The sequence below is a fragment of the Hyaena hyaena genome, unplaced genomic scaffold (genome assembly GCF_003009895.1).
Source record: "Hyaena hyaena isolate Hyena2069 unplaced genomic scaffold, ASM300989v1 scaffold_294, whole genome shotgun sequence".
NCBI classification, from domain to species: Eukaryota; Metazoa; Chordata; class Mammalia; order Carnivora; family Hyaenidae; genus Hyaena; species Hyaena hyaena.
The window spans coordinates 380,506-405,401 of NW_024080923.1; the positions used below are offsets into that span (position 1 = coordinate 380,506).

The window sequence follows — 24,896 nt, forward strand, 5'->3', positions numbered from 1 at the left end:
CCCGCGTGAGAAAACCAGACCAGGGAAATAGCCCCTCCGGCTGAAAAGCCCCTGCCCATCTGTCAACAAAGACCCAGCCATTCCTCCTCTGGGTCAGGCCCCAGGCCCCAGTTTACATCCGGCTCTGTGCATCCTCCCACAGGAATGATCGAGATTGTGAAAGAGGCCACAACAATTGCCAAAATTCAGCAAAGCACTGTGGGCAACACGGGAGCATTTAAAGACGAAGTCCTGAATCACTGGCTCAAAGAAAAATGCCCTATTGAAGAAAAGGTGAGCTCTGGCTTTTGCCACACTCTGAAGGCTCCTTACGAGCTGCCATTTATGCAACAATAATGGATTCCCGTTTTCAAAGGATCTACCAATGTCGTGCCTCTTAAGGGCTGGAGAAATCCTTTACTTGTGAGGCCGTGGGGGTTTTAAGTACCTTCCCGCATGACACAGCGTATCTGTGTGAGACGGAGGTGCTCAGTTCAGAATGCCGGTACGTATTTGTTTCTCCTTTGACTATCAGGCATGCTTTGCATAAGATTTGGTTCTATGAAATAACTTGGTGGGCCCTTTTCATGACCACCTCTTTTTGCTGTTCGGCAGAAAAATCTAGTTACCATGGATATAAATCCTTTCCTACCAGGGAGATGCCACATATCCTATAAAGTAATTTTTGATGTACTCCTGCACTCTCAATGGTAAATTAGAGATGACGAAAATGTCAGTTCCACCATCCTTCTGAAGTACATACACTGAATCCTTCACAGGCTGCGTGGTTAGACTGTTTGGCTGCTGCTTCAAGTTCTGCGGCACAGGATTACCACTTCTCATTTGCATGGTTAGCAGCCCTTTGGGGAGAAATATAATTAGCAGCCTTTATTAGTCTGTTATATATGTGGATTTGTGAACCCATGCATACGTGAAGTGGTCACAAGCAAAACACATATTCTCCAATGAAGGAGAAATTATTAAGGGTTCTGTAGCGTTGGCAAATGATGGCACAGAGAGGAAATGAACCCTCTGATTAAATTACTGCTGCTCTTTGACTCTCGTTTCCTCCATGTGCTATTGTGAGTCACTGAATGGTCGCCTAAAATATAAGGAGAGCAAGGAGAAAGTTGGCACTTAGGAGATAAGATGTTAATGAAATCAGGTGCCACGAGCTTGAAACTGGTTCCCAAAATAGTGCCTTTTTGGAATCGTTTGTAACAGATCCCACCCTGCTCTTTGAAGTCAGAACACAACTGATATTCAGATGCATTTTCATTAGTTTCAGGCAGCAGTGGAGAGATTCGTTTATTCCTGTGCCGGCTACTGTGTGGCTACCTTTGTTCTTGGAATAGGCGACAGGCACAACGACAATATTATGATCACAGAGACAGGTGAGTTTATTTATCATAATTTCTTTATTGTGGAAAAATATACATGACCTAAAATTTACCATCTCAGCCAGTTAAGTATGTAGTTAAGTGGCAGTTAACACACTCACCCTGTGGGGCCCCTGGGTGGCTCAGTCAGTTAACTTCAGCTCATGACCTCACGGTTCCGTGGGTTTGAGCCTCACATGGGGCTCTCAGCATGGAGCCTGCTTTGAACCCTCAGTCTCCCTGTCTCTGCCCTTTCCCCACTCACGTGTGTGTGTGTGTACGTTCTCTCTCTCTCTCTCTCTCTCTCTCTCTCCTCAAAAAGAAACATTAAAAAAAAATGGGAGTGCGGCTGGGTGGCTCAGTCAGTTACGTGTCTGACCTCAGCTCAGGTCATGATCTCACAGTTGTTAAGTTTGAGCCCCACGTCGGGCTCTGTGCTGAAAGCTCAGAGCCTGGAGCCTGCTTTGGATTTTGTGTCTCCTTCTCTCTCAGCCCCACCCCAACTTGTGCTCTGTCCCTGTCTCTTAAAAATAAATAAACATTTTTTAAAAAGATGTTAAAAAATTCTTTTCAGTACATTCACATTACTGTGCAACCACCACCACCCTCCCCCAGAACTTTCTCATCTTCCCCAGCTGAAACGCTGTCCCCACGGAACCGGTACTGACTCCCCATTTCCCCTGTCCCTCGGCACAAAGTAATATTTAAGCAGAGTTCAAGGTTAGAGCACACATCTAGAAGTCATTACAGTGTAGGGACATAGATGCTGTGATCACCCCAGGGAGGAAGAAGATACCAGAAATGAGACTGACAAAGGAAAAGCCATTAGCTAGAAAGATAGGGCAGGGGCATGTCTCAGAAGCTGGTGAGGGAGGCGGTGATCAGTGCTGTCAGATGTTGCAGAGAAGCAACAAAGGGAAGTCCTAGACATCCTTACGTCTGAGATGCACTGCCTTCCTACCCTATGTCGCGTCACGAGTTCACGGACCATTCTGACCAGGGTCAGTATCGGCTACCATGCCATGAAAGGTTTCTCTAAGAAATCTGGACCGGTTTAAGAGTGGGATCTGGAAGAGGCACCATATGGAGGTAAACCGCTTACTCTCTGTGGGAATCAAAAGACATCATGTATTTCTGGCCCATACATATGAAGCAGGCTATCTAAATAAGAGGAGGTGGTGGTAATCACAGTGGTGACAGTGGTAGAAGTGGACTCAAAGGAGAGTCACAGTGATATATTTCTATGATGCTACTCAAAAGTTAAAGGGGAATGCCCTCCCTCTCAAGCCGAGCAAACCATCAGTCTATCCTGAGGGCATAAGAGAGTCTTGGGCAAAATGATGACAGATTAGCCAGAGAGTACTGACTTCTATCTCTAAGAATAATTCTGAGACGAGACGAGAATTTTTTTTAATGGCATTTGGCTGTCATCTAAAGAACACCAGAAGGATATCAAAAACACACTTGGTTCAAAGAGCGCTTTGTGGTTACTACCATACACACCTGCTAAGCCGAAAAATATCACAAGCTGATACAACAGGGTAAAAATAGCTCTCTTGCCCAAGATAGCTCATTTTCAGGCAACTTAAAACATATCTCAGGAAATAAACAAACCAGAGTGTTGTTACAAGCGCTTATGCCCGCGTAATGATGTCAGACATTTTCTTCTCTTAAGGAAATCTATTTCATATTGACTTTGGACACATTCTCGGGAATTATAAAAGTTTCCTGGGCATCAATAAAGAGAGAGTGCCATTTGTGCTAACCCCAGACTTCCTGTTTGTGATGGGAACTTCTGGAAAGAAGACAAGCCTACACTTCCAGAAATTTCAGGTAACTGGCCTCTTTCTTCATCGCGCCTTGGGGAGTGCCAACCAGATGGTGCCTCGAGGCACGGCAGCCCTCCCCTCACCCCACGTTAAGGCCTCTCTGCCCGTGCCCACCCTTCCTCCTCCCTGCTCCCTCCATCCTATCCCTGAGTGCGAAATGTGGCTTCTCAGTAACGTCCCACCTAAAACCACCCAGCAAGTGAGAGAGCGCATTCTGCAATCAGTGGGACCGGCAAACAGAGAACGCCGGGATGGCGCTGTGCCCAAAAGGGGCTTTCGGGAGGAGTGCCTGGAAAGCGGGTCTGTCTTCTGGATATTTCCAGTTCAAGACAGGGCCTGGAAGAGCCAAATTCCACATGTATTCTTCAGGACTCTCAAACAATGGTGAGCTGCTCCTGATTTGTGCTACAGGTGTGCATTTATCAGGCTGCTAACAGGCAATTCTTGCTGCACCACTGTATGTAGTTTCCCTTCGGTAAAGGGCAGTCTCTTCTCTCACTTGAGATTCTGTCAACCCCACTGTGGGTTGTACGAGAAAACTCAGGCCTGTCCTGCTCGCCTATGAACAGGGGCCCGCGTGGGTCACCCCGTCTCCCTAGGAGTGTTCACATCCTCTTTCTTTTTCACTCCTTCCTGGGCTCCATCTGCTTTTGACTATCAAATAGTTCGGAAACGCAAGGAGTAAAATTTTCACGCTTGCAAATTTAATAACTGTGAAGGAACAGACCTCAAAATTACCACGTAGGGACTATATAAAATACCTACTTTAATAGCCCACACAAACACAAGACAGAGCAGTAGAGGCAGAGAGGCGCCCTTTGCACGCACAGGCGCCTGTAAGGAGTGCGCCCGCCCCCCACTTCAGGCCTGACTTAAACATGGTGTGGTATGCAATCCGTTCGGAACAAGCCTGTTTTCAGTCTCTTCTTGAGTCCCCTGTTATCCCTGGGACATGGCCCGGGCCTTGCGCGGAACAGGAACCAGGGTGTCCCTATTGTTTTGAAACCTGTCTGTTCTTGTTTGTTCTCCCGGCTGATTTCGATTTGATTACAGGACTTCCCCGCCCCTGCACCCCCCACAGTTCCAGGAGGCTTGTCACAGAAGCTGAGACCTCTCGGGCCAGATGGGTTTAGGATTTTTAGTGTGCGTTTCTGGGTAAACTCTACCAGGTTTCAGACTATTTCCAGGGATCTGACACATTTCAGTGCTGCTTTTTTAAAAGTTAGAAACCACGTATTGTGGCAACTTCCTGGAACAGAGAAACGGTTCCAAAATAAATAAATAAATAACCTGGAAGGATTTTAGCATTTAAAGAGGAGGGGGACGCTCAATTCTCCCGTCCCGGAGGAGGGGGGTCCTCTGAGTAGCTTCAGAAGCGCAGTGGCAACCCCGGCACTCGGAGGGAGAGCGGGTCACCCAGGCGTCTGTCCCCCGTGCGCAGGCCCTCCTCCTTTCTGGGCGTTGCCTGCCGCCCGGCAGCATCACTGCCTAGGCTGACTGCCCTCTGCGCCTGTGCCACCCCTCGGGTCCCAGCAGCGCTTCTTCCTGTAATCTTCTTTGTGGTCCAGTATCAAAATATCCTTTAATGAAAAGACCTGGGGTGTGGGAGGCCGAGGAGAGGTCACTGCCGGCCCCAGGCAGCTCCCACTCCAAGCGTGAAACCTTTGCGGGGCGCCCGAGCACTCCCCGCTTAGGTCTGGGGCCGTTTCTCTGTCCCTGTGACCAAAGCTGCTTCTTAAACCACTAAAACTTCTTTTTTTTTTTTTAAGGGATCTTTTTTAGGGATTATTTGAATGAAATACGTAGAATGCTTCTCCCATTCTCCCAGTGCCTAGACCACAGCAGAAATTTAATACACAGTAGCCTCCGGTGTCACATATATCACAAAGGGTCTTCTAACTTGGAAAACTTTTATGTGGAGAAGCCCTCTTAGACATGAGATCTCAAGCCCAAGGGCAACATACAAAACACAAGATAGTAGCACTGTTCTGGTTAAAGAGCAAGCGGGGGTCCAAGCTCTGCCTGCTTTTCCTCCCCCCTAACCTGCCCCCGTGTGTACCCTCCCCCCCACCGGACAACAGGAATACCAGTGGGCACATATACCCCTGGGTATAAAACTGTACAGACGCAGGCTTTCTAAAGTCTCCAGCCTGATAAAGATGAGCAGCAGATTTTTCACCATTTGACTCAGACCTTGTGACAATTTTTTTTTTTTAACATACTACTAAGCCTTCCGGAAGTTTTTCTGTTTCTTAGTTTTATGTTCCCTTTTTGAGATGACATCCTTCAGGCTCTGGGAGTACATCTCTAAACCCTCTAAATAGCGATGCAGGATCTTGGAGAATAAAGCTGCCACTTTTAGGTAGGCTGGGAAAAGTTGTCTATATTTACATTTTGAATCAAAGGTGTCCTCATTTCCAGGGAACCGCTAATTTTGAATGGTAACATTATTTAATGTACGCAACACATTTGAATAACCCGTTAGGGAGGGTGGATAAAAGCTGACCCACTTTTTGTGAAGGGTGAGGTGAGCCTTCCCCACAAAGACTTAAACATATATCTAGCTCTTGGCCAGTAGATAGAAGGCCAGAAAATGAAAAAGGAAGGCACTGTTTTATCCCACCTCTTTCTTTTTCCCAAAATACTCAGTTTAGCCCTGGACCATATGAATAAATAATCTCTAGAATAGGTCAGACTTTAGGAGCAAGCTGTAATCAGACAAAAAGACATAAAATCAAGGCATACTTACTACTTGAATCCAAGAATATCGGTTAGCCTTCGGAGCAATGTCCTATACACCAGGTGCTAAACATGTACATTTCAAGGGTGACAATTTTGATAAATACATATCTTCTGAAGAATCTCTCCCTAATGAAGAGTGAAGAGAGAAAACAATATATTACCCCCTGCTAATTTATGTTAGAACCACTTTGCTTTAAATGTCACTAAACGGTTTTAAAACATCAGATTACATGCAAATACATTTATATCATTGGCCAATGAAATCTGGCTTCCCCTTTGTTTTTATATAAGAATGTGGGGACTCTGCTTCTAATTTGAAAAGTAGTAAATGTTTTTTTTAAAAATCCAGCAAAAAAAAATTTAAAATATTAGGAGGATATTAAAAACCCATTATCCCACCTTCCAGAAATAAACACTGTCAACATTTTAGTGTTTTTCCTTCATTCTATTATTTGCTCTTTTACAAGGTTACAAATTAACCAGAATTTGGGTAAAGACTGAACTTTATGGATAGAGTGTGCCTCCTTCTAAACTGTTCAGTGGCTCCTCCCCTCACTTTGAATAAAATATAACCATTTAAGCTTTCCCCACAAGGCTCTCCCCACATTCTCTCACTTGGTCAAGGTCACGGTGGCCTTCCTCCACATCCTCCCCATTCCTGCCTTCTCCCGGAACACGCTCAGATCTCAGCCTCAATGTCATTACTTACAGCAGACCCCTAAACGAGGTCCCTCGAGTCATCCTTTGCCTCAGCCCCTGCATGCTGCCTTCACAGCACCTATGACAGCATACGTCCGAGTCAGTCCAGCAGGGCCACCCCTGACCTGACTCCCTCATCTGGGGCCTGAGACCTAGTGAGCACTCAGGAGTTATTTGCTGAGTGGAGGAGAGAACTGGTTAGAGGTGGATGAGACCAGGTGGCTTGCTGGGTGTCTTCCTTCTCCATAATACATTGTATTCTGTGAGTTTATGAAATAGCAACTCAGGCAAAGATTTCCAGACTACTGACATAGATGTTAGTAAGCCTTCAAGACGCAGGTTAAATATCTACACATCAGAAGAGGAAGCAACCCTAGTTACGAAATCTAACATTTTTTTTAAATGTTTATTTGTTTTGAGAGAAAGAGCATGTGCAAGCGGGAGAGGGGAAGAGAGAAAGAGAAAAGGAATCTTAAGCAGGCTCCACACCCAGTGCAGGGCCTGACACGGGGCTCAGTCTCACAACTCTGAGATCACGACCTGAGCCGAAATCAAGAGTCAGACCCTTAACCAACTGAGCCACCCAGGTGCCCCTAAAATCTAATGTTTTATTAAATTATACAAATACGTAAGTGACGCATGGTGCTTGTTCACATTTTTGTGGAGAGTTCCTTACCAATATAAATATTACATATTTTTCCCCCGATCAGATCAGTAGTTCATGCCAAGAGAACAGGACACACAGTATATACCTATAGTATACTTTCATAATAGAACAGTTTCCAAGGAGTGCGAACAACCTAGCCTAGCACATAATCAAGCGTTTTGAAGATGTTCTTTGGACACATAGGCACTAAGCAAATGTATGTTAGATACAGATGAAGAAGCCAGGACGGCCCCCAAACACCTTCACAGGTGCGTCTACATAAAGCAGGCAGCTTGATGAGTGAACTTGAAAGGAAGGCATCTGCCCCTAGATGTCACTCTTAATAAGCATTTTACAGGACAGAGGCCTGGAACCTATCCGTTGTGTTATTTCAGTCTCAGGTGCCAGCTTTTCAGGCCCTGCCTGGTGCCCACCTCTGGCAGAGCTGCCCGCCCCAGGGTGTACCCACGAGCCTCCACCTGCAGGCTCAGTCCCGCGCGCGGCCCCATGCAGCGTCCCGACCTGGGGCCGTTAGGAAACCTTTATTCAAAGCCCGTATCTGCTGTCATCTTCCCCTCATCTTGGATCCCAGGTTCTTCTAACTACTTAGGCCTCAGTTGGTCCACCTCTAGGCCTGGGCCTTGCCCTTGCTGGAAATGCAAGTTCTGTCCTTCACCCCAGCCCCAGGGACCTCCCGAACCGCAGGGACCTGACCGTGTGACCACGTCGGAGGCCTGCAGCCCCCTCCCGGTACCCCCGTCCCTGACTGCCCTTCCTTGTGCTAAGCCTGCACTTGTCTACGCCGGTAACTATCTGTACCTGTAACCTGCCTGCCTCCCACTCCATCCTGTTATAAAGTCCCCAGGCCCTGTTCTTCCATATCCAAGACGGCACACCATTTCAACACACACCGCTCCACCACCTGCTGCGCTTCAGGCCTGTGCCAGGCTCAGAGAAGGCCCAAGTACCGCTGTAGCAAGGCAATATGTCTGTACAGTTGAACTGCCTTCCAATATGACTTGTTCCCGAATTCATCCTGATTTTAAAGCATGGAATCTGAGCATTCCTTCATCGTGTGTTTGCAGATGCCCAGCAGTGTGCCAGAGTCTTTCCTGGGCGCTGGTGACCAGGAGCACATCCCTGACACACTGCAGAAGACACACACACGTGTACACACACAGAGCTTTGTTCTAATGATTGCAAAAGTGGTTTGCAGGGGGAGCAACTAATCCTGCCCTGGGGGTGTTGAAAGGGACTGTGAGTGAAGGGTTTTCATCAGGCCTTGATAAGATCAGTTCCATTTGTTAGGCAGATACAGGGAGGGGAGGAACATCCTGGCAGAAAGAATAACATTAGCGAGGGCATGAAGTCCCTGTTTAGCATCAGTATTTAGGAACAAAAAGTACAGTTGTTCAGTATGGATGGAACACAGGTATTGATGGGAATGTGTCCTGGAGTTTGGCTCAAGAAAGGAGATCTGCATTCCGTTTGAAGCTGGGCAAGGGCTGTATTAGGGGAATTAGAGAGCAAAGCAAAGAAGTCATTTGGAGCTCAATTGATTAACCACAAGTTACTGTAATAGAGGCCTACGATAGGTCAACCGGGAGATGACAAGTTTATCTGTCAAACTGCCCACAATACACGGAGTTGATAAAGGATTCCCTCTCGGGATCTGCACCCTGGACCACTAACAAGGTCAAGCTCAGCCTTCCCTAGCCAGGCCTGAAGATGCTCAGTACTGTACTATCCGTTGGAAGATACTCTTAGATAAGGGTCCAGCGTCAGCCATTTGTAGGCATTTGAATCCGCTGGTGTGGTATTTACCACAGACACAGTCTTGAAAGATGGCCTTGAATTGGACTGATGTGCTAATCTACCAGCATGCAGCGTCACTAAAATATTAGTGACTTTTAAACAGTTATGGAGAATAAGCTTCCAACTGGCATCTCCTTTCAGTGTTTAGTTTCTTTTAGAGAATTGTTTTGTCTCCCCAAAGAGTATCACCGAGGGTGTTACTCACCATGTTACAAAAAGTGTCCTCTTTATTGAAATCCTCTTGTGCAATCTCCTATCAGGTCATAGTCTCTAGAAAAGCTGTGTTTCTCCTAACGCTTTTAAAAACTCTTCTGAGCATTGGATAAATAATGGATTTGATTTTCCTTTTGGCTACAGATATATTTGAAGACCACCCATAGCAAGTATATAGCATTTGTGACGTATAGCGTTAAGCTGGTCTCTATTCCAAACCCACTGTGGCCCTTCTTTTGCTATTCCTTTCCTTTTTCTACCCAATTATAATTAATGTTATTTTGACTTTTGTGTACCCAGGTAATCCACCTGCAACCCTTTTCAGAACAGGCTAGCGTGGACGTGCGTACATGCGCGCACATTTCCCCCCCCCCCCGCCACGTATAGTCCATTTAGAATATTTGACTAAAGCAGAACGACTTAATTGTAACCTTTGGGTTTCTAATGACTAATGAGCTTCTAAGTGTCTGAGAAGAAGGCAATACAGCCCTTCCCTCCCCAGACAGAACTCGTCTGAGAATCATTCTTAAGAGCTCCTTAGGGATAAGAATCCTAATTCAAACTCAGCAAACACACAGCCAACTGTCAGACCCACTCTTTCAGATTTACTGGAAAGTACTTCCTCCTATGACTCTCTGTTTTGCCAAAATAACTTCTAAAGGCATTGCCTGGCCAAGTCATTGATTTTTATACAAAACAAAATAAAACCCTCTCTGACAGAAATACCGTTTCTCTCCGCCATCTCCTTCCTCTAGCAGACAGCGGCAGCATTACTATTTAGGAAAAGTCCGCGGGTGAGGACATTGCTTTTCATTGATGGCTAGTTGTGAGTTTTTCTTCTGTCTCTCCTCTCTGCCTGGGAGTTCCTGTTTTGTAGGCTACTTCCTCATTTGTATCTAGATGGACAGTAATATTTCACTTCCACTTTGTTTTCTAGATGAGAATGGAGGAGTTTGTTTTAAGGAAGGGTAGGCGCATTCCATATGACCCTGCACAGACCCTGCTCACCGGCAGTTAAGAAGAAATTAGTAGACTGTGTGTAGAAAGTTTTCAGTTTAGTGAACTACGTTGGACCGGCGAACAAATCAACTCCAAATTCTGACCCTGAAATGTTAATGAATTCCTTTGTACCAAGACTTATGGGAATGGTAGCTTTGTAAAAACAGCCCTCTCCTTTGATACTAGCTGCTCTAATTAAGGCATTTGAATCAACTATGAAATTAAGAGCTGATGTACTGTCTAGGTTCAATCTCTTGATTAGCTACTCTTGGAGAGTGTTCCAGCTGACAAATTTCAGTGTTCCCCACATTCACACTCATTAACAAGTACCTCACACCGAGGCCCTGAAGTCAAGTTCTTCCTTTACCCCTTCTTTTCCTCTCAGTATCATAAAGCCTTCCCCAGGCAGCTGAGAAGGACAGCATGAGGCTGTTTGAGGTCAGTGCCAGGCAGGCCTGGCAGAAGGGAAAAACTCTGCTTCTCCAGCCAGTCACTTCTGTGTTCTGTGCTTCCCCCTGAGCTCCCCAGGCCACATCCTCAGTCCCCCAAACCACAGGCCTCCGGCCCCGAGGCCCCAAGGCAGCATGGCCAGGGCTCTTTCACATTCCATGTGGCTGAGCACAAAGGGCAGAAATGAAACTTCTGGGGCTTGAGGGGGTGAAGCAAGCACCCAGCTGTGCTCCTTGGGCAAGAGAAGCATCTGCACGGGCGGCCAGGGTGCTAGGAGCTTCTAATTTCCCACCCACCTCCGCGTTGAGAGAAGTGTGTTCAATAATGCAACTTCTCATACTATTAATAATAATTGCCAACCACGTATATAGCACTGAAATCTCACCACAACCATATGAAATGGGTACTGTTATTATTCTTCTAATTCTACAGATGAGGAAACTGGGGTCCAGAGAGGTTAAGTGATTTTTCCAATGACAGACAGCTTGTCGGTAATAAAGCCAGCATTTGAACCCAGGCAGCAAGGTGTGAACCTGCATGTCTGACTGCGGCTCTGTAAGATCTCTAAGCAAAAGAGAATTAAATCTCTAATTTAATCTCTAAGCCTGTACTGCCAGTCAGGATTTACAGATTGTGTCTGACCAGCATGAGGCATGAAATTTGGGGGAGGAAAGTTCTTTCTCACAGAAGTGACCCTTGTGTGTGACAATGAGAACTGAATAAATTCAGGCCAGCAGAAATGCTTTATATAGATGAGATGGCCTTCGAGAGAGACACAGGACATTTGTTTTCCTTTAGCATGTCTCTGTGTGCTACAGTGATGAGGGCATCCGTGGGTTGCTTCTGAACAAAGATACAACCAAGCACCTAGGGATTAGTGTTAGAATAGCTTGGACTCAGGTTAATTTTCCTTCTGAAAAATTTTCTGTTAAGGAGTTTGACCACACAGTGAGCTCAGACAGCAAGGGATGTGCCTGAAGCCCCCAGTGTACAGAAGGATTGAAAATAATTAAAAATCAGAATGTACTCTAATTCAGAATCAAAAGGCATCCCTATCTCTGCCCTTGTGAAAAATTGTGTGAGCTGACAAATTAACGAGCCAGTTGCCGGGGGTGAAGTATGCCCTTTGCCTGTGTAATTAGAAACGAGAGTGACTCTGGTGGGTCCAGTGGAGGAGCAAAAGATTTCTGGACATAAGTGGAGTCATTAAGGATGCAATGCACTAATGCCCTGGGGCCATGGTAGGAAGAGCCCAGTCTTTTGGGTCTGGGAGTGTCCAGCTCCCTGGCGTGTAAGCAAAGAGGAGGTAAGAGTGACCTATCCTCCAGGCAGGGAAAGGAGAAAACTAACACTTATTGAACACTTGCTATGTGCCAGGCATTTTTTTTATATATATGGTCTCACGTAATGCCAGAACAGTCCATGGGTTTCTCTACTTGGACAGGGTGATATGTTCATGGTCAAGCCTTGACACACAGAATGACACAGGCATGACCACCATGACCATTGTCATTATCCTGCCACATACAAGTGGCACAGACAAGATAATATAAAAGCAAAAAGGAGCGCCTGGGTGGCTCAGTCGGTTAAGCATCTGACTCTTGGTACCTGCTCAAGTCATGATCTCACAGGTCATGAGTTCAAGCCCTGCATTGGGCTCTGCACTGACAGCAAGGAGCCTGCTTAGGACTCTCTCTCGCCCCCACCCCGCTCCTCCCTTACTCTCTTTCTCTCTCAAAAAATAAATTGAAAAACTTAAAAAAAGCAAAAAATAAAACTATCTTAACATTTTGGCCTATAAACTTCCAGTCTTTTTTCCGTATAAGTATTTTGTGTTCATTTGCCAATATGGGCTGATGCCACCTGTGTTGTTGTTTTATACCCGCTTTTTAACTCAGACACTTTCACATGCTTGTTCAGTATTCTTCTATGGTATCATTCTAGTGGTTACATAGCACGCAGTTGTAGGCACTTTCATCAGTACCAAACTGCAGGATATTTAGGTTACCTTCAAGTTCTCACATTTTTAAACAACGTTCTAATGAATGTTCTTACATATTGGTTACTGCAAAATTATCCCATTTTTTTCAAGGTAAATTTCTAGCAAGAAAATTTCTGGGTACAAGGACATAGTCATTTAAAAAATTTTTTTCTAATGTTTTTTTTTATTTCTGAGAGAGAGAAAGAGAGACAGCATGAGCAGGGAGGGTCAGAGAGAGAGGGAGACACAGAATCTGAAGCAGGCTCCAGGCTTTGAGCTGTCAGCACAGAGCCTGACACGGGGCTCGAACCCACGAACTGTGAGATCATGACCTGAGCCGAAGTTGGATGCTTAACCGACTGAGCCACGCAGGCATCCCCATAGTCATTTTTAAAGTCCAGTTTATTGAGGCATAATTCACCTGCAGCAGAACTGGGACTTCGTGTGTGTGCAGTTCTTTGAATTTTGACAAATGCATTAGACATGTAACCGTCCTCACAATGAAGTTCTATAACATTTATTAGCATTTTAAGGCTTTTGATGCATGTTATCAAATTGTCTGCTCATAAAATTGTACCTATTCCCACCTACCGTCAGCCTATGAAAGGTGAACATTGGTATTAGTCTTAAAAAAATTCTTTTTGAAGATTTTCCAGTATGGGCCGCCTGGGTGGCTTAGTCGGTTGAGTGTCCGACTTTGGCTCAGGTCATGATCTCACTGTTTGTGACTTCATGCCCCACATCAGGCTCTGTGCTGACAGCTCAGAGCTTGGAGCCTGCCTCACATTCTGTGTCTCCCTCTCTCTCAGTCCCTCCGCCACTCATGCTCTGTCTCTCTCTTTCTCTGACAGAAATAAAACATTAAAAAAAAATTAAAGATTTTCCAGTTTGGTAGGTGAATGTTTCCATCTCATTCCCTTACATTTATTTGATTACAAATGAGGTTGCATATTTTTTCAAGTTTATGCTCTGCTTTTATGCCTTATGGTGTGAAATCTCATTTATATATATCCTTACATCCATATTTTATTTGAAATATTTATATCCGTAATCATTAACTTCCGTTTTCTTCAACACGCCATCTTTGCCAAGTTACAACATTAAGGTTGGGTTGTCCTCATGTTGTAAAATTGAGAACCTTGCACTTTCTTCTGTACTTTGGGACAATTTAATTGGCATAAGCATCCCTTGCTGAATAAGTGGACTTAACTCACTTGTAGCACCTGCTCAAAGGCTTTTGGAGGATGCGCCAGCCAAAGCATTTTTAAAGCCCTTTGGCTCAATATTCAGAATGTGTACAGGGACACCTGGGTGGCTCAGTCAGTTAAGTGTCTGACTCTTGATCTTGGCTCAGGTCATGATCTCACGGTTTGTAAATTCGAGCCCCGCGTTAGGCTGTGTGCTGATGACACAGAACATGCTTAGGATTCTGTCTTTCTGTCTCTCTGCCCCTACCCTGCTTTTATTTAAGTTTTTAAATAAACCAAAAAAATTTTTCATTAAAATTCACAAGTTTATTCAACAGTTTTGAGCATCAGTGAAATGCTAATAGATCGGTTTTCTTAGAATAGGCCAAATTGTAAAATAAAGATGAAAACAAAATCTTAAATACCACATTTCCATCATTCCTCTGGATTCCATTAGCCCTTGGCAAACAGTTATGCTTACATAAAGTTTAGTGATTCCAGTATGGTGTTCCAAAACGGACTTATTTCTTTAAAGAGAGTACAGAAATTTCTACCTTCAATACCCTAGACGAGAAACTGATATAAAAGGCAGAGTAAGGAAAAAGATGAAATGTACCGTATTAACCAGTTTTCCTTGAGCACACCCTGGACGTCAGCAATTACGCTAACACGCTTCCTATGGTATGAAAACAGTGCATGTTCTTCTCAAGGCTTCTATCTGAGAAAGCTTGGTGATAGCTTCCTCTCATGGACAGGACAACGCTATGTAAATTCCAGGATCTCTGAGTGGTCGTCAGCCTACTTAGTTACTGCAACAACATAACTGCACTTTCTTTTCCTTCACCTAGGACGTTTGCGTTAAGGCTTACCTCGCTCTCCGTCATCACACAAACCTGCTGATCATCCTGTTCTCTATGATGCTGATGACGGGAATGCCCCAGTTAACAAGCAAAGAAGATATTGAATATATTCGGGATGCCCTAACAGTGGGTAAAAGTGAGGAGGATGCTAAGAAGTATTTTCTTGATCAGATCGAAGTGTGTAGAGACAAAGGATGGACCGTGCAATTTAACTGGTTCCTGCATCTTGTCCTGGGCATCAAACAAGGGGAGAAACATTCAGCCTAATTCTCTGGGCTAAAATTAAGAACAAGTTGGTGTTCTAAAGCTTTAAGTCAGCATGTCCGTCATCGAACTTGGATTGAAAATGCAAAACAGGACATTAGGAAAGCTGGCACTTCAGAAATGCAGCTCTGTTCCCAGCCGAACCCTTTACTGGAGAAAAATACTGGCATGTTGGTTTGTTTAAACAATGTTCAGTTTTAGGCTTGTATGCAGGTTTTTCCTCATTTGCCTCAGTGATGTTGGAGGACATTCTAAGTTTAAACGAACTAATTACGTTCTCATTGGGCCTGCTGGTTTGACTATCTTATTATTGAGTGCTTCTGGAATAATTGGTGACCTCTCTTTTTATCTGGGTTTACTCTCAATTTGGGTTATTCTTGTGCTCCTCAATCTCTTTAGAGAAAACGATGTAATCACTGTAACCTCTGCCTCATTCCCTAAAGGACACTTCTAAACATGCCCCTCCATGTCTGTAGATGATAGCGATTTGCTAAAAGCAAAGGAAGGTGAGTTAGTCTTCTCAGTGTCTTCCGTAATTAAGTTCTTGTACAGTATACAGCTGAGACACACAAACACACAGTGGAAAATCTGAACCTTTGTGCCCTGGCCCTTCTCTGCTGGTCTGGTTCAGGGTTACGAAGAGGAATAACAGAGAGGAGACTTTTCATCTCAACTCTGCCTAAGAGTAAATTGTCAATTCCAGCTACGATAGCCTTATCTAGCATGGAAATAGGAAGAAACTAAAGGGGCTCATTTTTTACCTTTACATCCTCCTCCCTGCCTCCTTTCTTCCTTAATTGGTACCCCCCCCACACACACACATAACTCTTTACCCAAGTTGTGAAGTCCTCAAATATGCATGCACCCTAGAATTCAAAACTTAGTTGCAAAACAACTTCTCCCCTAGGGTTACTGGAATTTTAGGTATTTATTTGTAAAAATGTTTGGTGGAGTTTTTTTTAAGTATATTATGAAAGAGGACATTCTAGGAAATATTGATTCATTTCCAAATGCCTTAATTTTACATTTTGGTCTAAGCGGTTTTTACTTTCTTTTTTTTAATGGGAGAAGGTATTTGGTATCTAAACAGTACTTCAAACTAGGAAGAACACCACTTGTCCCGTTCATCTCTCAGCTTAAAGGACTTTTAAACTCTGACACATTCTTCAGATTTCCTAAAAATTGAAATGTCTTCTTTAAAACCATGTTCATCTCCTAAATATCTTGCTAATTATTGGAAGTCTTGTTTAACCTTAGAGAAAGATCGTTTAATTATTTATAAAATATTTCTAAATTACCTATAGTTAATAGCTGACCTAGAAATAACACTGTTCACCGTGTCTGTGTTTAAACATGATCAGATAGAAATAGGTGTTTAAGTTAAAATTTTTCTAAATAGATACCTTTGGTATAGCCCAAACCTTTTTTATTTTGTATATGCAAAAGGCCTTTGAAGGTGCAGGGAACACTGCTTCCTTGCTGGCTGCGCCTTTCCCTGGCTCATAAGGTGTCTAGAAAGAACTCTTCCTTGACAGCTTGTTCTTCCAATACGACTCTATCCCCCTATGCAGAAGGCCATGCCCTGTGATGCATTAATGAATGCATTAATGGAAGGTTGATGTCGTATGATATTTTTACAACTATTCCCTACCATTCTTTCGGAAAAAAACAGGAAGAATGATGCCTTCTAATTCCGAAGATTTATTCATTATTCTTATTAAAAAAATAGCTGAACGTGGCCTCGCACACGTTCTGCTTTTTATTTGAATTGCTGAAATAATCATGTTGATAGAAGAGTTAGAGGAATGTATTTATATTTAGCTTACGGGCCCATGGGCATACCTGTTTTCAGAGGTCTAGTTCTTTCGTTACGCTGATCCGCATCACACTGGGCTTGATTCTTCTGTATCTTAGTGAAGGTAGAACTTTAACTCTTTAGACTTGCACTTAAAAATCACCTTTGTGTGCCTCTTTCATTCATTATTTCCAGTGAATCACATGACTCATAGCTTTTAGACCTTTGAAAATGTTCCAGAGCTCAGGTCATCTTCTCCCGGGAGGAGATATGAGGGAACTACCCACAACTCTTATCTTCACTGCCAGATGAAAAGAGAGATCACAAGTCCGATGATTCAGGTCAAAGCAGCTTTTATGTATGTCCAGGACTGGCTATAGGATTTGCAGAGCCCAGTGCAAAATGAAAATGTGGGGCGTGCCATTCAAACATTATTAAGAAATTCAAGATAGCAACAGCAGAGCATGAAACCAAGCACAGGAACTTCTGACCATGAGTCACTGCACAGGTCACAAGCCCATGAAGCTGGCACTGTACAGATCTGAATAATGGCTTTGGTGCTCAATTTTGCACTTGGACTATGTCTGTATGCGTTCAGATAAAGTGCCCGGGTCAAAATGCTGTTTCTGTTCTAATTAAAATACCTCATTTCTATGGCTGTACATTAGGACCTAAGACACTGGCCCACTGATTTGGGACTGGAATCATGGCCACTAAAAGGAGAGCAAAGCATGTTTTGAAAGGACACATGCACCCCAATGTTTATAGCAGTGGTACTGACAACAGCCAAAGTATGGAAAGAGCCGGAGTGTCCATCGATGGATGAATGGATAAAGAAGATGTGGTGTGTACACACAATGAAGCATTACTCAACAGTCAAAAAGAATGAAATCTTGCCATTTGCAACTACATGGATGGAACCAGAGGGTACTATTCTAAGCGAAATTAGTCAGTCAGAGAAAGACGAATATCATATGCATCACTCATATGAGGACTTTAAGATACAAAACAGATGAACATAAGGGAAGGAAAGCAAAAATAATGTAAAAATAATGTAAAAATGGGGGGGGGGACAAAACATAAGAGTCTCTTAAATATGGAGAACAAACAGATGGTTACTGGAGGGGTTGTGGGAGGGGGGATGGGCTAAATGGGTGAGGGGCATTAAGGAATCTGCTCCTGAAATCATTGTTGCACTATATGCTAACTAACTTGTATGTAAATTAAAAAAAAACTAAATTAAATTAAAAAAAAAAAAAGGAGAGCAAAGCAAATGTTCAAGACCGAGCCTATATGACCATATTTGACTACCTTTGGTGAATGGATGAGGGAGCAGAGACCTTGTGGATAAAATACAGAAATTTCTAGAGAAGACTGCTGACTTTTAAGAAAGTAACTTTATTAACTATATATATTTATAAGAGATGAATTATTTTTTAAAGAAAGCTTAGATATAGAAATTCTGAGGGATAATTTGGAGGCTGGGAGTCCTAGGTAAATGGAAATTATTTTTCAAAATGAGCCAAACAATAATTTTGAAAGTACGTTTCCTGAGCAAATGCTGGCATTTGGCAAACCAGGCTTTGTTGGCCATGGCTATGAAATAAATTGTCAGTTATATTTTACAATATGAAAAAAAGGTTTTTGGATTTTTTTTTAAATAGTTTATTGTCAAGTTGGTTTCCATATAACACCCAGTGCTAGGTTTTTGGATTTTTAAGGGCTCTGTTGCCTTATATCTGTTTTACCCAACCTAATAATTCTGGTCAGTTTGGTTCTCATCTGCATGCTTGTCTGTGTATTTGCAAAGACTTATTTTTAGGACAGGTACCAGGGGAGCCTAGAGCACACACCTCGGCAAAGGTGCTCATTCAGAAAGTTGAGACATTTCTTCTTCTGCATAGTCCAGCTCTCCCCACTGGTATTTGCATTTTAATTACAAACCGTTAAATCTAAATTCAAATGAAAGAATCGACACCTTGTATTCTCTGTACACATCTTTTAATGTCTGAAAGTCCAGATAGCCCTGAAAGTCAGATTCTGTAAGAAATCAGTCAGTGAAGGGGCGCCTGGGTGGCTTAGTCGGTTAAGCGTCCGACTTTCGCTTAGGTCATGATCTCGCGGTTCGTGGGTTCGAGCCCCGCGTCGGGCTCTGTGCTGACNTAAGCGTCCGACTTTCGCTTAGGTCATGATCTCGCGGTTCGTGGGTTCGAGCCCCGCGTCGGGCTCTGTGCTGACTGTCAGCTCAGAGCCTGGAGACTGTTTCAGAGTCTGTATCTCCCCCTCTCTCTGACCGTCCCCTGCTCACGCTGTCTCTCTCTCTCTCTCTCCTAGAAATAAAAAAATAAAATAAAATAAAATAAAATAAAATAAAATAAAAAAAAGAAATCAGTCAGTGAAGCGTCTGGCTCCTGAGACCGGCTCAGCTCATGATCTCACAGTTTGAGTTTGAGCCCTGCATTGGGCTCTGTGCTGACAGCATGGAGCCTGCTTGGGATTCTCTCTCTGCCTTTCCCCCACTTGCTGTCTGTCTGTCTGTCTGTCTGTCTCTCCCTCTCAAAGTAAATAAGTAAACATTTAAAAAGTAAAGAATAAAAAAAAGAAATCTTTGTGGAGTGCCTACTAGACTCTGTGCTAAGGACTGGGGATTCAAATGTGGAACGAAATTGATCCAGCCTCAGTCCTTAAAGGGTTTATAGTTTGCTGGTAATAGCAGACACCTCATAATAGGTGTGTCTTGTGGGTCAAATTGTGCCCTCCCAAAAAGATGAAGTCCTAACCCTTGGTCCCTGAGAATGTTAACTTTATTTGGAATTAGGTTCTATAGATGTAATAAAGTTAAGGTGAGGTCATGATGGTGAGCCCTGATTCAATATGTCTGGCATACTTAACAGAAAATAGAATACGACAGAGGTAGAGGTTATAGTGTCTACCAGCCAACGAACATCTGGGGCTACCAGAAGCTAGAAGCAGCAAGGAAGGGTTCCACCCTAGAAGCTAGTAAGGGAGCATGGCCCTGCCAACAACTTCAGATATGTAGCCTCTAGAACTGTGAAAGAATAAATTTCTACTGTTTTGCATCACCCAGTTTGTGATATTTTGTTATGACATCCCTACGAAATTAACAGAGTGTCAACAATCATCAGCTTTGTGGGGGTTTCTTTTGGGAGAGGCAAACAGAGTTTATTGAAGTAAACCTATTTGATATTTCCTACTGTTACCAAAAAGATTTAATTGTATGCAAAATATGTGACAAGGTGCTAATGTACTTAATATATATAAAGCTCTAATAATTCAATAAGTAAAAAATAAATACCTCTTCAGAAAATGAATTCACCAAAAAAACCACATGTGGCCAATAAGCATATGACAGGGAACCCCAAATCACTGCTGATTAAGCAAATCCAAATTAAGATAACATAAGTTTCTTTTAACCAACAGATTAGCAAAGACTGGTAACACCAAGAGTTGGTGATAATTTGGGAGAAAGAATACTCTAGCACATTGTTGAAAGCAGAGCACGTTGATAAATTTATGCATGGCATTTTGTCAAATTTTATCAAAATTAAGAAGATATTAGGGTGCCTGGGTGGCTCAGTTGGTTGAGCATCTGGCTCTTTTCTTGTTGTAGTTTTTAAAGTTTATTTGTTTTGAGAAAGAGCAAGAGAGAGCACAAGTGGGGGAAGGTCAGAGAGAAGTAGAGACAGAATCCCAAGCAGGGTCTGCAACATCAGTGCAGAGCCCGATGTGGGACTTGAACTCACAAACTGTGAGATCATGTCCTGAGCCGAAATCAAGAGTTGGATGCTTAACTGACTGTGCCGCCCAGGTGCCCTGAGCATCTGACTCTTGATATCAGCTCAGGTCGTAACCCTTCGATCATAATCTCGATGCTCCGTGCTGAGCATGGAGCCTGCTTGGGATTCTCTCTTTCTCTCTCACTCTTGCTCTTGCTCATCTCCTCTTCTACTCACACAGAGGAGACACAGGAAAGACAGGCGGGAGCCCAACGTGGGGCTTGCCCTCAGGAACCGTGAGATCATGATCTGAGCTGAAATCAAGAGTCAGAGGCTTACTGACTGAGCCACCCAGGAGCCCCAGTAAATAAACTTAAAATTTAAAAAAAGAGGATATCTATTCTTCTACCCAGCAAGTTCACATCCAAGAATTTATCCTTTAGAATCTATCAGACAAGTATGCAAAGACTTACGGACAAAACCAGTTACCAACATTCTTTATAATACAACCCAAAATTGGAAACAGCGTAAAAGCCCCTTAGTAGGACTGGTTAATTAAATCACATTCATACAATGGAGTATAATGAAACCCCTGAAAAGACAAGGTAGATGAAAATGTATTAACATCCATGTAGATCTAGGACATATTGAGTGAGAAAAGATGGTTATAGGCCAGAGTTACGGTACACTCATATTCAAGTAAAAATGTGGCCTTATAGCAACATTAAAAGGCTGGGAGACTATATTCACACCAAACTGTCAATTGTGATTTTTCCCCCCTACATTTATATGTATTTTCTCTTGGGTTGGGAAACTGGATTTTATATTTTTGAATGTTTTAAAAATGGAAAAATAGTATTTTAATTTTGTGAAAAGAATATAGTCTGCACAGTAATCATGTCCTATAGTTTACATCAAGCCTCACCAAAAGCTCAGAAAAGTTTCTTTCTCAAAGGTGAAAAAATCATGTGAAGTCAATAGTATCAAGCAGTGACAGCCAAGCTGCTGCCAGAGCTTTCTGGCATACAAAAGACAGTGTCAAAGTTTCCCGCCTTACCCAACCCTACGTGATTGTGATCTTTTGTACACTAATGCCAGCCTGATCCATCACCTAAACTGAGAGATTAGGGGCTGAGCTTTTAGAGAAGAGAGGCCCCCGGGGATGCTGGCTCTTTAGTCAGTAAGGGATGCCTTGCCCAGGCCAGCTCTTGTCAGCTCTGCAAATCTTTTACACTGAGCTCTCGAGCTCACATGTGACATCCCCCTTAGAGGTGCAAAGCGTCTCATTTTCACTTCTCAGGAGTGCCAGAATTTTTTGCTATGCACTCACTCATTAGTACAAATTAAATCTCACTGCCTGCGGCTTTGGTAAGACGTTTTCCTTCTGGGAGCTGGGCTCGGAGTCTGGGTTTACAATGTACCAGCCACTTGATTTGGAGGATGTGATGGGGACAGGGACATAAGAAGGAACATAGAATGCACCTGCAGCTCCTGTAGCACTTCTCTGTACCTCGTAGCAGGTGGCCAGTCCTCTGACAAGTTTTATACTCAGAGACTCAAACGCAGAATTCTTCTGGTTACACTTCTGATTATGTGTTAAAATAGGTCCCTATTCTCTTCAGAGATGCAACCACCATGACCCTCACCATTTCCAGCCACGTGCAGGTTGTGGCTGAACAGAACCTCCCACTACCAGATATACACGATGGTCAAGGCCACACTGGTCCCCAGCACCCCCACCCCATGCCTTTATTTGTCTCATCACCAAACACCTATTCTACAAAATCACCAGGGCCTCCACTGGGAAAATCCTGTGGCCACAAACCACTGCCAAATCCCTGAGCTCTCCCTGGCTCTGCTTCCCAAAACCATGGCTCTGGAAACCAGAAGAGACAATTCCTCAGTATTTTTTAATGTTTTCTTTTTAAGTTTATTTATTTTGAAAGAGAGGGGGGGTGCAGGGAAGGGCAAAGTGAGAGAGAGAGAGAGAGAGAGAGAGAGAGACAAGAGAAAGAGAGGGAAGGAGAGAGAGAGAATCCAAGCAGTCTCCACACTGTCAGCATGGAGCCTGATGCAGGGCTCAAACTCATGAACCTGAGCTGACTCATGAGATGATGACCTGAGCTCAAATCGAGTCAGCTGCTTAAGTGACTGAGCCACCCAAGCGCCCCAGTAATTCCTCAGTTTTGAAGCAGCTACTTGCTTAGACAGTAATTGCTTATCATGACAAAGCACATTCTGCAGGTTTTCAACTGGTAGAGGAGTTTGACTCCTTTAATCTACAGAGATTTAGAGGAGTCTGAGACTTGAGATACCCTGGTGGAAAGCCTGGGTGAGTATGTGTGGCTGTGGATGCATAAGCCAGCAACGGGGGGATAAACCACTCTAGAGTCTCAGCGGGGTGTCGCAGGAGCAGTTCAGAGTAGGTGAGGCAGGAAAGAGGGTAGATCAGTGGCTCTGTCACTGGATCATTCTGAATTCAGTATAAACTGTCCACCTGAAAGAGTAGTCTAATCTTGCAAAGCTTCAGCTCTCTCCTCCATAAACTGGGAAGACTGTGGTACCTCATTCACAGAACTGCTGTGCAAATTAAATGAAACAATGAAAGTGAGGGGTGTCTGGGCGGCTCAATCAGTTAAGCAACTGACTCCAGCTCAGGCCATGATCTCGAAGTTCATGAGGTTGAGCCCTGCATCAGGCTCTGTGCTGACAGCTCAGAGCCTGGAGCTGCTTCGGATTCTGTGTCTCCCTCTCTCTATCCCTCCTCTGCTCACGCTGTCTCTCTCAAAAATAAATGAACACTAAAAATTTTTTAAAAAAATAAATAATGAAAGTGAAGCATTAACTGGAATGTCTGGAGTCTTTTCTCAATAAATAAAAGCCATCATTTCCATGCTCCTTTTCAAGGAAGGCTGAAGATTCTCTAGAAATCAAAAACTTCTAAGGCATTATCCTTAGAATGTGACTTCGAGGAGCAAATGATGGAAATCTTAACGGCTTTCTAAATATGACATCCTCCCAGCAGGACTTCAAAGGAGAAATAATTTCCACTCTATGTCAACATCAGATACCAAGCAAATCTTTTAAATGACATCCTTCTCGGATCAGTTAATCTAATCAGTATGCGTTATCTGTGGGTTCTGCCTGGGCCGAAGGAAAGTTAGAGGGTCTGGAACCAATTGACAAGGCCATTAACTCCTATTCCCCCCACCCCCACCCCCATCAACTTTATGGAAAGTTGATTTATATAAATACAATTCAGCCATTTAAATGTAGCCTGGGGTAAGTTTGACACACGCACACACCCATGTATCCATCTATCACCACAGTCAAGATCCAGTGTGATCCTGTCACCAAAAAGCTCTCTCAGGCCTCCTTGTGGTAAGTTGCTTCCTGTGTCTCCACCGAAATGCTTTCTGTCACTATAGGTTTGCCTTTTTTAGAACTGCATATAAATGGAATCATGCACCATGTGGTCTTTTGTGCCAGGCTTTCACATAGCATGATGCTTTGGAGATTCATCTAGATTGCCTAAATAAAATATAATTTAGGGAGGTTCACGTGCTGCACAGGTTTGCTATGGTTCACTCAAGAGTCAAACGCCAACTTTCATTTTTGTCCGCTGTCTGTGACAGTGCATGGCCAGGGTCCTGTTCTGTCTCAGATTATTGAGAAAGGCCCGTTATTACCCTTACCTTGCTGTTTATACAAGAGAGTGGGTGGCAAGGAGCCTTCATTTCCTCTGGTTTTGAAATAATGCAGAGGTAGATTGTAAGATTCCCCACTGCTGCTGGAGGGCAAGCAACTAGCAGTGCTCGCAGTCAGACAGACATAGGAGTCCCTGAAGTCATCAGAGAATCTAGAAGACAGACCTTCTAGAGCAGCATTTCTCATGACGTGCATGCAAATCACGCAGGATGCAGATTCTGATTCCGTGTCTAGGACCGGGCCTGGGGTTCTGTCTCTCCAACGAGCTCCCAGGGGAAGCCAACGCTCCTGGCCCCCACACCACACTTTGCATGACAAGATTCTATAGGACACAGAGGCAGATTCAGTGGGTTGATAGGGAATGTCAAAGCAATAAGGGTTCTGAAACTATGGACCAATCTGCACCTGAGAAATACTACCCAGAGACACGAGTTTTCATCAATATGTACACAGGTATGTATATAGCATCTTTGTTTTTTCTAAAAGCATCTCAATTTTCTCATCTGTAAAATGGGAATTAAACTATCTCTGTGGTAGGTAGACCTCTAGTCTGATCCCCCGTGATCTCTGACTCCTGATGTTACACCATGTGGGATTCCCTGCCCTCGAGCAG

The 24,896-nt window shown here is 43.7% G+C and overlaps 1 protein-coding gene and 1 long non-coding RNA gene across 4 annotated transcripts in view; one reads left to right on the forward strand and one right to left on the reverse strand.

The window, feature by feature from the left end:
* LOC120241846 overlaps positions 1–6,051 on the reverse strand; it is a 47,337-nt gene extending 41,286 nt beyond the window's left edge. Inside the window, exon 1 of the long non-coding RNA XR_005530966.1 lies at positions 5,937–6,051. This is a non-coding gene — a long non-coding RNA (uncharacterized LOC120241846). The remainder of the gene's footprint in view (positions 1–5,936) is intronic.
* PIK3CG (phosphatidylinositol-4,5-bisphosphate 3-kinase catalytic subunit gamma) overlaps positions 1–17,639 on the forward strand; it is a 35,271-nt gene extending 17,632 nt beyond the window's left edge. For all 3 annotated transcript variants that reach the window (XM_039247201.1, XM_039247199.1, XM_039247200.1), the window contains exons 8-11: positions 143–273; positions 1,262–1,373; positions 3,034–3,191; positions 14,768–17,639. In XM_039247201.1, coding sequence (XP_039103132.1) covers positions 143–273; positions 1,262–1,373; positions 3,034–3,191; positions 14,768–15,046 — 680 coding nt within the window. In that variant the 3' untranslated portion in view covers positions 15,047–17,639. The remainder of the gene's footprint in view (positions 1–142; positions 274–1,261; positions 1,374–3,033; positions 3,192–14,767) is intronic.
* Positions 17,640–24,896: the final 7,257 nt, after the last annotated feature.